Source organism: Cetorhinus maximus, chromosome 14, assembly GCF_964194155.1.
Source record: "Cetorhinus maximus chromosome 14, sCetMax3.hap1.1, whole genome shotgun sequence".
In the NCBI taxonomy this organism is placed as follows: Eukaryota; Metazoa; Chordata; class Chondrichthyes; order Lamniformes; family Cetorhinidae; genus Cetorhinus; species Cetorhinus maximus.
In genome coordinates, this window is record NC_135892.1 from 17,374,975 (window position 1) to 17,386,999 (window position 12,025).

The window sequence follows — 12,025 nt, forward strand, 5'->3', positions numbered from 1 at the left end:
TTTAACTACAGATTTTGAAGTGCCCTCTCTCTTACTTACCTTCCATCAGAGCCCACTTACCCTCTTAAGCTGGAGGGCCTCTGATTGGTTCTCCAGCTTCGAGAGTTTGCCCACTGTCCTTAATTGGACGAAGAACCTGTCCCCATGCCAATTAAGGGGTTATGACTCATGGAGGTGTCCCTCTACGCTTTGCTCTCTGCCTTCTGCTCCCTGCCCCACAGCCTACGCCCCATGCCCCCTGTAGGGTTCTGTCTCAGTATTTTAATATAATATGGCTGCAGATATGGCTTCTCATAGGCACACGCTGTCTCTTTTGAAGGCGTATTGGCATCGAGGTGAAGGATTTTGGGCAGAGCTGGAGGACTGGACTCGCCTTTCATTCCGTTATTCACGCCATCCGTCCGGACCTGACAGACTTGGAGAAGGTCAGGAGCCGGTCAAGCAGGGAAAACTTGGAGAGTGCTTTCACCATCGCTGAAACTCAACTCGGAATTCCAAGGATCCTGGATCCCGAAGGTATCTGATATTGGTTGTGGGTTAGTTTTAAGACATGCTCATGTACGTTTGGCAGTGTTATTGTCGTGGGATCGTCCTGACATTTGTGGTGATTTAGGAAGGACATGGAGGTTTTGAAGAGGGTGCAGAAGAGATTTATTAGAATGATTCCAAGAAGATGAGGTATTAAAGTGAATGGACTGCTTGGTGGGGCGGGGGTTGCTCTCCTTAGAGTAGATAAGGCTAAGAGGAGATCTGATAAAATATTTAAAATCATGAAGGGCTTAGACAGAGTAAATAAAGAGAAACTGTCTCCAGCAGGTGATGGTCAACTGCCAGAAAGCACAGATTTAAGGTGATTGGTTAAAAAAAAGACAGAGGCAACATGAGGAAAAGTTTTTATCACTTAATGAATAATTAAGATTTGGAATGCATTGCCTGATAAATTGTGGATGTTGATTCCATAGGAGCCTTCCAAGACAATTGGATAAGCACTTGAAGCAGAGAAAATTGTAGGGATATAGGATAAGAACTGGAGAGTGGGACTAATTAGATGATACTTTGAAAGCGCCCATGCAGGTTTGATTGGACATGGGAGCTCCTCAACTATTCTATAATTCCCCCAAACACCCACTGTGAATCCAGTGGGAGTCCGGATTCACTCGAGGGAGCTTCCAGGTGGAGTCAGTCCAAGTAACTGGGGAAAATCCCTGCCGCATTTCAGGGCCCTTCATTTTCTTCAAGGAGATGAGCACCTTGCCAGCACCAATATTGAGGGAGTGCTGCATTGCCGGAGAGCAGTCTTTCAGATGAGGCGTTAAATCGAGGCCCCATCTGCCCTCTCGGGCGGACATAAAAGATTCCATGACACCATTCAGAGAAGAGCAGGGGATGCCTCTCGATACCCCAGCCAACATTCTATCCTCAACCTACACCACCCTTCCAAAAGATGAGGTAGTCATTCGTTTCTGTAGCCATTGTGGAATCTTGCTGTGCGCACTTGGCTGGGACCAATGCTTCAATCCGTAATTAGTTGTCTGGGAAGTGATTTGGGATACCCTGAGGGTGCGATAGATGCAGTAGAAATGCACGTCCTTTCTTAAAGTGTATTAAAGGGACTTCCTTTCCATGCGCTTTATCAAGCACTCCATAAAACCAATAGTATCCATCACAACTAAAGACAGTAGATAAACATCTGTCATCCCTCACAGTTATAAGGATCCTGGGTGAAGTGGGTTTGAGATCTCACTTTGAATCTGTGACTTCTCTGATGTGTATGGCTGACTTACAAATTCAGAGCCACCTGGAGACTTGCAGGGATTTGTGCTGATAGATTTTACATAGAATTATGTAAAACTTACACAAGGAATTGGAGCCTGACACTTTCCTGACTGGTAAAACCTCTCCTGTTCTGGTAACAGAACTACGTTCTAGTTGACACAGCTCTCAGTAATGGGAAGATGCCACAGAAGCTCTGATGAAATACAGGACCACCAGCAGGATCAGTGTCACCGACCCTGGACTGAGCGATGCTGGTTTAAGAGAGAGTTGTCGGCCTCTCCCTTTACCAGTGTTCCAGACTGGAAAGGTGGCCCTAACTGGGTCTTTCAGTGCAGCCACCCTATATAATCCCATGGGAGGTGGTGTGAGAAGACCTTCTGGTGTCATTCTCATGCCACCAGCACACTATTTGGATATTCCTACCTGTTCAAGGCAGGAGCTTCCTGTCCATCCCCAAAAGGTTCCAAGGGATTGGTGTCAAAACCCAGCCGCATGGTCCACTGGTCCTCCTCATAAAGCACCATCAGGTAGTACACATAGGCCATTCTCTGAGGCTTTGACTCTCTCCATCTCTGTATCCTCTTATGGCCCTGCAACTCTCCGAGATCTCTACACTTCTCTTGCACATCCCGATTTCCGTTCCCCCACCATTGGCGGCTGTGCCTTCAGCTGCCTAGTCCCCAAACTCTGGCCTCCCCTCCCTACAATAACAACAACAACTTACATTTATATAATGCCTTTAATGTGATGAAATGCTCCAAGGCACTTCACAGAAGCATTAGGAAAGAAAGTACGACACTGACCCCCATAAGGAGATATTAGGTCAGATGGCGAAAAGCTTGGTCAAAGAAGATGATTTTAAGGCATGTCTTAAGGGAGGAAGGTGAGGTAGAGAGGCGGAGAGATGTAGGTGGGAATATCAGAGTTCAGGGCCTATGGCCCACCAATGGCGGAAGCCGCTCCACCTCACCACCTCTCTCTCCGTCTTTGAGACGTTCCTTAAAACCCACCTCTTTGATCAAGCTTTTAGTCACCTGTCCTAATACCTGCTTAGTGGCTTGGTGCCAAACCTTGTCTGGTGGTGCTCCCATGAAACAACTTAGGACATTTTACTGTGTTAAAGTTGCTATGTAAAAGCAAGTTTAGAACCATAGAAAAGTTACAGTACTGAAAGAGGCCATTCAGCCCAGTCTTGTTAGGGACATATATCCACTGTCATCAGATACCACAATGTACACCTGCACCAATAAGTAGACCTGGAATGTACGATGACTTCACCGACAAGCAGGACACGGCTCGCCAATAAAAGAGCACAAATAATTGTATAGTATTTCAGAAGAGGAACAGAACCCGGTTTTCTAACAGAATTTATGTGCTTTATGTACAGATGTGGATGTTGACAAACCTGATGAGAAATCAATCATGACCTACGTAGCTCAGTTCCTGAAACTTTATCCAGATCCACGGGAGACAGAGAACGAACCTGTTGAGGAAGAGGTAAGTCCTTTCTAGTGTTTCCCTTTTGGCTCACTATGGAATCAAAGAATGATACAGTACAGAAGGAGGCCATTTATCCCAGCATTTTGGAAGAGCCATCCAATTAGTCCCAGTCCCACAGCTATATCAATTTTTTTCTCTTCAAATATTTATCCAATTCCCCTTTGAAAGTTACTGCTGAATCTGCTTCCATTATCCTTTCATTCAGCATGTTGCAGATCAGAGCAACTCACTGTGTAAATGTTTCTTTCCATGTGTATACCTATGGTTCTTTTACCAATAACCTTCAATCTGTGCCCTCTGTTTACCAACCCTTCTGTCACTGGGAATAAGTTCTCCTTTTTTACTCTATCAAGACGATTCATGATTATGAACACTTCAGTTAAGTCTCTTAACCTTCTCAGTCCCAGGGAGAACAACCCAGCTTCTCAATTCTCTTCACATAACAGATGAGCCTCATCCTTTGTACCATCTTAATAAATTTCTTTTGTACCCTTTCTGAGGCCTTGAAATCCTTCTTAAAGTCCGATGCCCATAATTGAACATAATGCCCCATCTGAGGTCTAACCTGGGTTTTGTAAAGATTTAGCGTTACTTCCTTGCTTTCGTACTCTTTGTTTCAAATTGAAATGAAATTGGGAAGCCTCCTTGTCTCGGTAAATGTACCACTATCTCCCTGAGTAAATGCATCGCTATCTGCAATGTTAAAGAAAGAACTTGCATTCGTACAGTGCTTTTACAACTTCAAGACCTCCCAACACGTTTTACATTGAAACACGGAAGCTAATTTCTGCACAACAAGGTCCCAAAAACAACAATGTGATAATGGTCAGATAATCTGCTTTAGAAGGGAGGTCTTGTGGCGCAGTGGCAACTCCCCTAACTCTGGGCCATGATGGCCACGGGTGGTGCGTTCATAACGTGGCCAGTCAGGTTAATTATCAGCTGGTAAATCTTTCCAATAAGCAGGCGGTGAAAGTAGGAGAGTTTCCTGGCCAGCCAAAGTGCAGAAGGCAATGGCAAACCACTGCAATACTTTGCCAAACATAATCATGGACCAATCCGCTGGAAGTACCTGAAGGAGGAGGAGGAGGAATCTGCTTCACTATAGTATGCTCAGGAACAGATATTGGCCAGGAGTCCCCTGCTTTTCTTCGAAAAGCAGCATCTCCCACAGTGCGGCACTGCACTTCGAGGTCTGCCTGGATTGTGTACTTAACGTCTCTGGAGTGGGGGTTGAACCCACACCTTCGGACACAGGTGAAAGTGCTGCCACTGAGTCGTGGCTGATATTGTTCAGATGTAGGTCTCTATGCTAATTGTTGACGGGCCACATAACTGCAGGGAGCATCTTGGCAGATCCCGATCCTGTTCACCCACAGACGTATATTTCTGCCAAAGTTACGGAAGAGCAACCAAGTCTCCTCAGTTCACAGCTCTTCCCCCAGGTGAAGAAGCTAGTTGTCGTGTCACATCAGGAGTATGATTCAGCATCTGAACCAATCCGTCAAGGACAGGACTGAACAGTGATGATACTAAAACTCAATCCCATGGTCACTCTTATTTGTTCCCATCGGGGCCCAGCCATATTTTAAACACATTGGGCAGAATTTTACGAGTCGGCGAGCGGGGGCGGGGTCCACTCACCGATGCGTAAAATGACGCGCGGTGACGTTGGGGGGAACTCCTGATGTCACCGTGCCCGATTTAAATTTTCAGGAAGGCGGGAGCGCAGCCAAATCAACTGCGGGCCCGCCGACCTGTCAATGGCCAGTTGAGGCCATTGTCAGGATCAATTAAGCAATTAAAGGACCTGCCTGTCCAACCTTAAGGTTGGCGGGCAGGCCAGGAGCCCTGGCGGGAACTAGAAAAAACATGAAACCTTATCCACGGGCGGGATGAGGCTTCATGTAGGCTTTAAAAAATTTAAATAAAGATTTTGTAAAAATTATGGACATGTCACAACTCGTGTGACATTGTCACATGAGGGGACATGTCAGGGAATTTTTTTTTTCTATTTTTAATATTTTTGAGAGCAGAGCTGATCACTCTGAGGCTGCACTTAGCCTCAGGGATTCCGCCCCCCCTGCCCGCACAGGGAACGCATAGCACTTCCCTGCGGACGTCACGCTGGGCGGGCCTTAATTGGCCCGCCCACGTAAAATGGCGCCGCGCCTCTGATCGGAAGCATGCCCGTACGTACCCGCCCATCAACTTCACCCCCACAACGGGGGAAAAATTCAGCCCATTGTGCCTACCAATCTCGGCTTCTTTCATCTGTCTGAAGCTGATTGTTGATGAGCATTCCCTCCCTGATGTAAGCCTTAAAATCACTGCAACTGTCCAAAATCCTTCTCTTGTGATTAAACAAAACTTGGACCATTCAATCTATCTGTCCTGAGTTTTATATCTGGAGTCTAAAACATTTTATTCATGCGGCATTTTAAAAGAAAAGAAGTTCCAACAATATTTTTGATGGTTTGGACTTGAAGTCTAAGTGGTTTATAAATGGAGCACTTTTCCACAGGTAACCTGGACCCTCAAGCTTTATACTCAAGTAGATTACTTCCTTAAACTTGAGCGTATCCAAAACTCTGCTGCCTGTATCCTAGCTCGCAGCATCATCCCATTTGCTCAGTACCCCTCTACTCGCTGGCCTACATTGGCCCCTGGTTTAGCACTGCCCCAAATTTAAAAATATCATCCTTGATTTCAAATTCCTTCACAACCTTTCCCCTCCCTATTGCTGCAACCCTCTCCAGCCCAACACCTCCAAGAACTCTTGTTTTCCTCCAATTCTGACCTCAATTTCTTTCATCCCACAGTTGGTGGCTGTGTCTTCAGCTGCCAAGGCCCGAAACTCTCTACCTCTCTCTCCTCTAACATTCTCCTTATAACCTACCAAGCGTTTAGTCATCCTTAAGTGACTTGGCGTTAAATGTTTTCTGATAATGCTCCTGTGAAATACCTTTGGGACGCATACTGCACTAAGGCTTTATACAAGTGCAAATTATTGTTGCTGAAGTGAGTAAAAACTTGAGTTCATGAGAGTTACGGGCACCATCCTGTACTTGGCATTATTCTTGCACAGTAGCATGCAGCTTTCCAAATTTCTGGTATTATTTTTGTGCGTTTGCACTGCAAGACTGAACGATTAATAATCATCCTGTCAGAAAGCATTGATACTAAAATGTGTACATTTTGAGAATTTTTTTTTCTTTCATGGGATGTGGGCGTCGCTGGCTGGGCCATCATTTGTTACCCATCCCTAATTGCCCTTGAGAAGGTGGGGATGAGCTGCCTTCTTGAACCGCTGTAGTCCATGTGGTTTAGGTACACCCACAGTGCTGTTAGGGTGGGAGTTCCAGGATTTTGATCCAGCGATAGTGAAGGAACGGCGATGTAGTTGCAAGTCAGGAGGGGAGCTTGCAGGTGGTGGTGTTCCCATGCGCCTGCTGCCCTTGCCTTTCTAGATGCAAATTTATCAAGACATGGGGCCTAAATGCAAGATCAAGCACTCTAGATGTGTCACATGGACTGGCTTTCCTGTTTGCTGTGCCATATATGCTTAGACTGGTGCCAAGTTCTCTCGATATCTTTGATCATTCTCATTGGTAAATGTTTCTGAAATCCTCTCGTGAAGTTGCACCTATTATGACACAGCCGATGGTAAAGGCTGAGTTGCTCAAATCCCACAGGGGAACTTGAAACAACTGTCATAACCCATTTTTTGCAATTTGTATATTTCAAGATGCAGGTTTGAATTCAGTACTATTAAGACCATCGAGTCTCAAGAGGTTTTTTATAAAACTAAATTAAACATTTATTAATACAAGAAGGATTGTAACCATATACATATGTCTACAAAATTACTGTAATAACTACATAAATCCCCTAATTAATCTGACTCTCAATTACACCCCTCGTAAGGCAACAGTAAAACTCATAGATTTAACAGACCTCTGGGAAAGCACATCCTGGACATTTGCATTCAAAATGAGTTTCTTTCAGCTCTGGGTCCTTGCAGACAGACTTGAGGCTCACAGGCTGGAGCCTTCTCATACTTGTTGGATCATAAAATGCCTCTACCTTACACACAATCTCCTTTCTCCTTTATACATATCTTTCTCTTTGAATGTAAATTTTCTATTGTATCACTCGGCTTTTAACTTTACTTCCTCTAACAATAACATCCTTTCATCCCACCAATTCTATTAGTAAGCTGGAAAAAAAATAAACACGTTGCTTGGCGTCTTCTAGCTAGGTGCAAGATTTCACCCACAGTCTTGAATGGATTCTAACAAATGCAAATTTACACTTTACCTTCTACCCTCCTTACATTTATCTAATTAACATCTCAAAACTACTGTATGTCAAAACACCCAGACTAGCTGGTTTTAATCCAATTAAGACACACACGTAGGCACAGACCACACTATTTTAAAAAATAATTTCTAATAACATTATAGACATTAATATCTCTTTATGACAGCATCTGTGTCATTCACAATAATCAGTGAAGTTTACCTAAGGCTTCACAAAAGGATTATGCAACATTGTGAATTTAGGTTTGAGCGAATGCAACTGGGAATAGACAGTAACAAAAACAGAAAATTCCAGAAATACTCTGCAGGTCTAGCAGCATCTGTGGAGAGAGAAGCAGAGTTAACATTTCAGGTTAGTGACCCTTTGTCAGAACTGGTAGTGCTTAAAGATGTTTAAGCAAGTCAGGGAAAGGAGGTAGGGTGAGGAAAGAAAATGGAAAAGAAAGGGTGGAAGTCAGCAGAGATTAAATGACGAAAGGGATGAAGATATGAGGCAAAAAGAGTTGATAATGGGACAAGTAAAGAAACAAAAGATGTGTCTAGAGGAGGTATAAATGGGAATAGCAGATTCACCGCCGGGGGGGCGGAGATCACATCGTGAGCAGTGAACAAAGTACATAAAATGGAAAGAAGTACAAGTAAATCGCCTTGTCACCTGAAAGCATTGTTTGGAGCCTTGGATGGTGAGAAGGGAGGAGGCAAAAGGGCAGGTGTATCATCCCCTGAGTGTGTACCGAAAGGTGCCGTGGGGACGACAGAGGGTGCTGGGGCTGATCGAGGAGTGGACCAGGCTGTCAGGGAGGGAATGGTCCCTTTTGAAGGCTGAGAGGGGAGGGGAAGATGTGCTTGGTGGTGGCATCACACAGGAGGTGGCGGAAATGGCAGAAGACGATCAGTTAAATGCGGAAGATGTTGAGGTGGAAAGCGAGGACAAGGGGAACCCTATCATGATTCTGGAAGGGTTGAACATTTTGCTTCTGCCATTGTTCAGCCTCTAATTACTTACAGCACCATCTTTCACTATTTTGTGTTCTGTCAGCGAGAGGACAGACTGATGCTGAGAGAGGCAAAAGCTTGGCTGGAACAGTTTGAACGAGACATCACAAGGATGCAAGTAGCTGAAGCAGGACTGCAGGAACGATACCGGGTGAGTCTGAATCTTCCACCCCCTTTTGAGGGGTAACCCAATCAATTCCTTTTGAACCTTGTCAGGCGAGATGGGGAGAAACAATTTCCCCATGAGAATCCTGAATAAGGTGGGGGAGTGGGGGCATAACCTTAAAATTAGAGTTAGGTCAGGTGTGAAACCAGGAAGTACCTTTTCATTGGAAGGTAGGAATTTACAACCCTCTCCCCCAAATGGCAGTGGATTTTGGAGCTCAGTTAAAACTTCAAAGACTAAGATCCATAGATTATTGTTGGGTCATGATATCAAGGGATATGGCAGCTAAATGGAGCTGATGTACAAGTCAGCCATGATCTAACTCAATTTCGGAGAAGGCTCAAGGGGCTGAGTGGCCTCATGTCCCTAAAGTTCTTGCCAGTTTTCTCTCATTCCCCTCGGTGGGTGTTGTCTCCTTGCTGGGCCACAGTGGACCTTCAACACCCGCCCCCATCCCCCCCCGCCATCCATATGGTCGAGATGTGTTTATCTCGGTGTTGAGTGGTCCTCAGGTTAATTGACCATGAGATGGGGAGAGCCATTGACAGCCGCGTCTACCTGCTAGAACTTCTAGCAAGAAACTGATCTGGAGTGGGAACTCCCTATCCAAAATGACCCAGGGGTTGTTGAAGACAGACGTAGCACCGCACCAGCTGAGACCAGTCAACTCAGACCAGGACTGAACTCACTGGATGAATCCTAGCTGGGATCCTCCCCTTTTCTGTACCTTTATTTGTGATGGACTACGCTCCACTTTCCTGTATGAGTGCAGCTGCAACAATGCTCGAACAGCTCGACGTTCTCCAGGGTATAGCAGTTTGCCTGGCCGACCAATTTGCCATCCTAACCATTGACTCTCCCTCCACCACTAGCGCACTGTGGCTGCAGGATGCACAGCAACAACTTGCCAAAGCTTCTTTGGTAGTTGATCCCAAACCCGTGATCTACATCAGCTAGAAGGACAAGGGCATCAGGCTGATACGGAGATCATCAGCTTCATGTTCCCCTCCAAGTGACATATACCGTCTAACTAGGACATATATCATTCTTGGTCAAAATCCTGGGACTCCCAGCCTAATAACGCTCTGGGAGCATCTTCACTACACAGGCTGTAGTCGGTCAAGAGGAAGGCCCACCATCACCTTCTCAAGAGTAACTGGAATGGGCTCTAAATGCTGGTCTTTTCCTGAGATTGAATTTGAAACATATCCCCATCACCTCTGACCACCCAATTATTCTGCAGTGAGAGGTGTGGAGGGAGGGGAGTACGGGAGGGGTGGAGAGGTGGGAAAGGGGTACGGGAGTGAAAGGTAGGCTTTCATATCGATGGTTGGCTGTTGCAGTTTTATTTTCGACTGGTAGAGCTATTCCTGATTTAACAGGCCAACCTCGAATAATTACAAAACCTGCTCGAGAATGGCTGCTAAGCAGGAAGTCAGACTGAGGGTTCTTAGCAACCGTTTCACTCTGGATATATATTTTTGGGTATGGTATCATTGCTCTGTTTTATGTATATAATTTTGTACATATTTTTCCTTAGTTGTTTAAGAGTTTTCGAGGTCAGTATGAAGCTAAAAAGAAGCATGTCGAAGCATTAATTCAGCCCGCACAGAAAGATGGAAAACTGTCCCTGGATCAGGTTACAGTGAAGCAGATATGGGAGAGAGTGTCGGCCAGAGTAAGTTATCAGAGTGACTCTGCAAAGTCTCACTTACGTCAGTCTTTCCCTTTTTCTGCTGCTTTTGTTGTAATTTGTTTGTTGTGCTGTGTGATGGTTCCCCGTTGGGATAAGTGCATTAAATGTGGCCCTTTTTGAGATAGGTGTTAGTTATGTAACTCGCACCCCTCTAGATGGTCCGAGACTTTGCATACACGTTGCCGTGTGAACCGCTGCTATTGAATTTTCATTCTGTCCTCACATTGGAGCTAGTGCCTGGAGTTGGATGAATGAGAAGCAGGAGTAGGCCATTCAGCCCCTTGAGCCTGCTCCACCATTCAGTAAGATCATGGCTGATCTGATTGTGGCCTCAACTCCACATTCGGCCTACCCCCGATAACCTTTGACTCCTTTGTTAGTTAAGAATCTATCTACCACTGCCTCAAAAATATTCAAGGACTCTGCCTGCACCGCTTTCCGGGGAAGAGAGTTATAAAGACTCACAACCGGCTAAGAGTAAAACATTCTTCTCATCTCTGCCTTTAATGGGAGACCTCTTATTTTTTAACTGTGTCCCTTAGTTCTAGTCTCCCCTACAAGGAGAAACATCCTCTCAGCATCCACCCTGCCAAGTCCCTCAGGATCTTACATGTTTCAATAAGATATCACCTCTCACTCTTCTTGAACCCACAACCTCCTAGCAAGAGTGCTACCCACTGAGTTAAGCTGTAATGAAATTACCAGCCTCTCTGATGTCGACTGTTTAGAATATATGTGACTACAAAAGTGGGAAAGAACTCTTTCTCCCCACATTTATTTCTCATTGTGATTGAACTTCTTCCACCAAGCAGACAGTCGGAGTTGTTCCCCCATTATTGGCAGGGTTGGAGTTTTGAAAATTCTCTCTCTCGCCGCCTTTCACATACTTCATAATGTACCTTTACTCTCTCCCAAGCAAGTACATCTTCTAAATATCACCATGAGTTAGGGCAAAGGGTTGTAGCCAGGGGCTATGTGTGCTGCTCATGGGCGACAAGGTTGTACTACCTACACAGAACCAAGTCGCACTTCATCTGCTTGCAATGAGACCATTTGATATCTAATAGGAAGCAAGTCTAATGTTTGCTTTGTCTTCCTCAGCTTCTCGATTGGCACATCATTCTGGACAAATCACTCCCTGGCCCTCTGGGCACCATTGGGGCGTGGCTGCACAGAGTGGAGGCTATTCTCGGGGAAGAAATTGTAATTCAGCAAGCGCACGACGAAACAGCCAACATCATCCACAGGAAACTGGAACAACATAAGGTGAGAGGGTGGTGGGGAAGGCGGAGGGGGTGCTGGGGTGTTTGTTAGGATACATCGCTGGGCAGTGCCAGGTCTCCCTCCATGGGAGCACCCATCAGACAACCCGCAATCCCGATTCCCTGGTGGTTCACTACCATTAATCATAAAATCTTATCCGAACCAGACTTGTTCAGGACTTCCTGAATAATGATTGCAGAGTAATATATAGTGTGGAATAACGGGAATATTATGGGAATGGCAGAGCCATTCCTATTGGATATAACTGGAATGACAGTCATTACACTCTGATGAAGAGCTGTTGAT

At 45.3% G+C, this 12,025-nt stretch overlaps 1 protein-coding gene across 1 annotated transcript in view; it reads left to right on the forward strand.

Annotated features, from left to right (window-relative positions):
• The window catches only part of syne1b (spectrin repeat containing, nuclear envelope 1b), a 447,660-nt gene that overhangs the window by 38,221 nt on the left and 397,414 nt on the right, over positions 1–12,025 (forward strand). Inside the window, exons 8-12 of the mRNA XM_078556589.1 lie at positions 320–516; positions 3,164–3,273; positions 8,638–8,745; positions 10,301–10,438; positions 11,558–11,722. Of these exons, the coding sequence (XP_078412715.1) occupies positions 320–516; positions 3,164–3,273; positions 8,638–8,745; positions 10,301–10,438; positions 11,558–11,722 (718 nt within the window). The remainder of the gene's footprint in view (positions 1–319; positions 517–3,163; positions 3,274–8,637; positions 8,746–10,300; positions 10,439–11,557; positions 11,723–12,025) is intronic.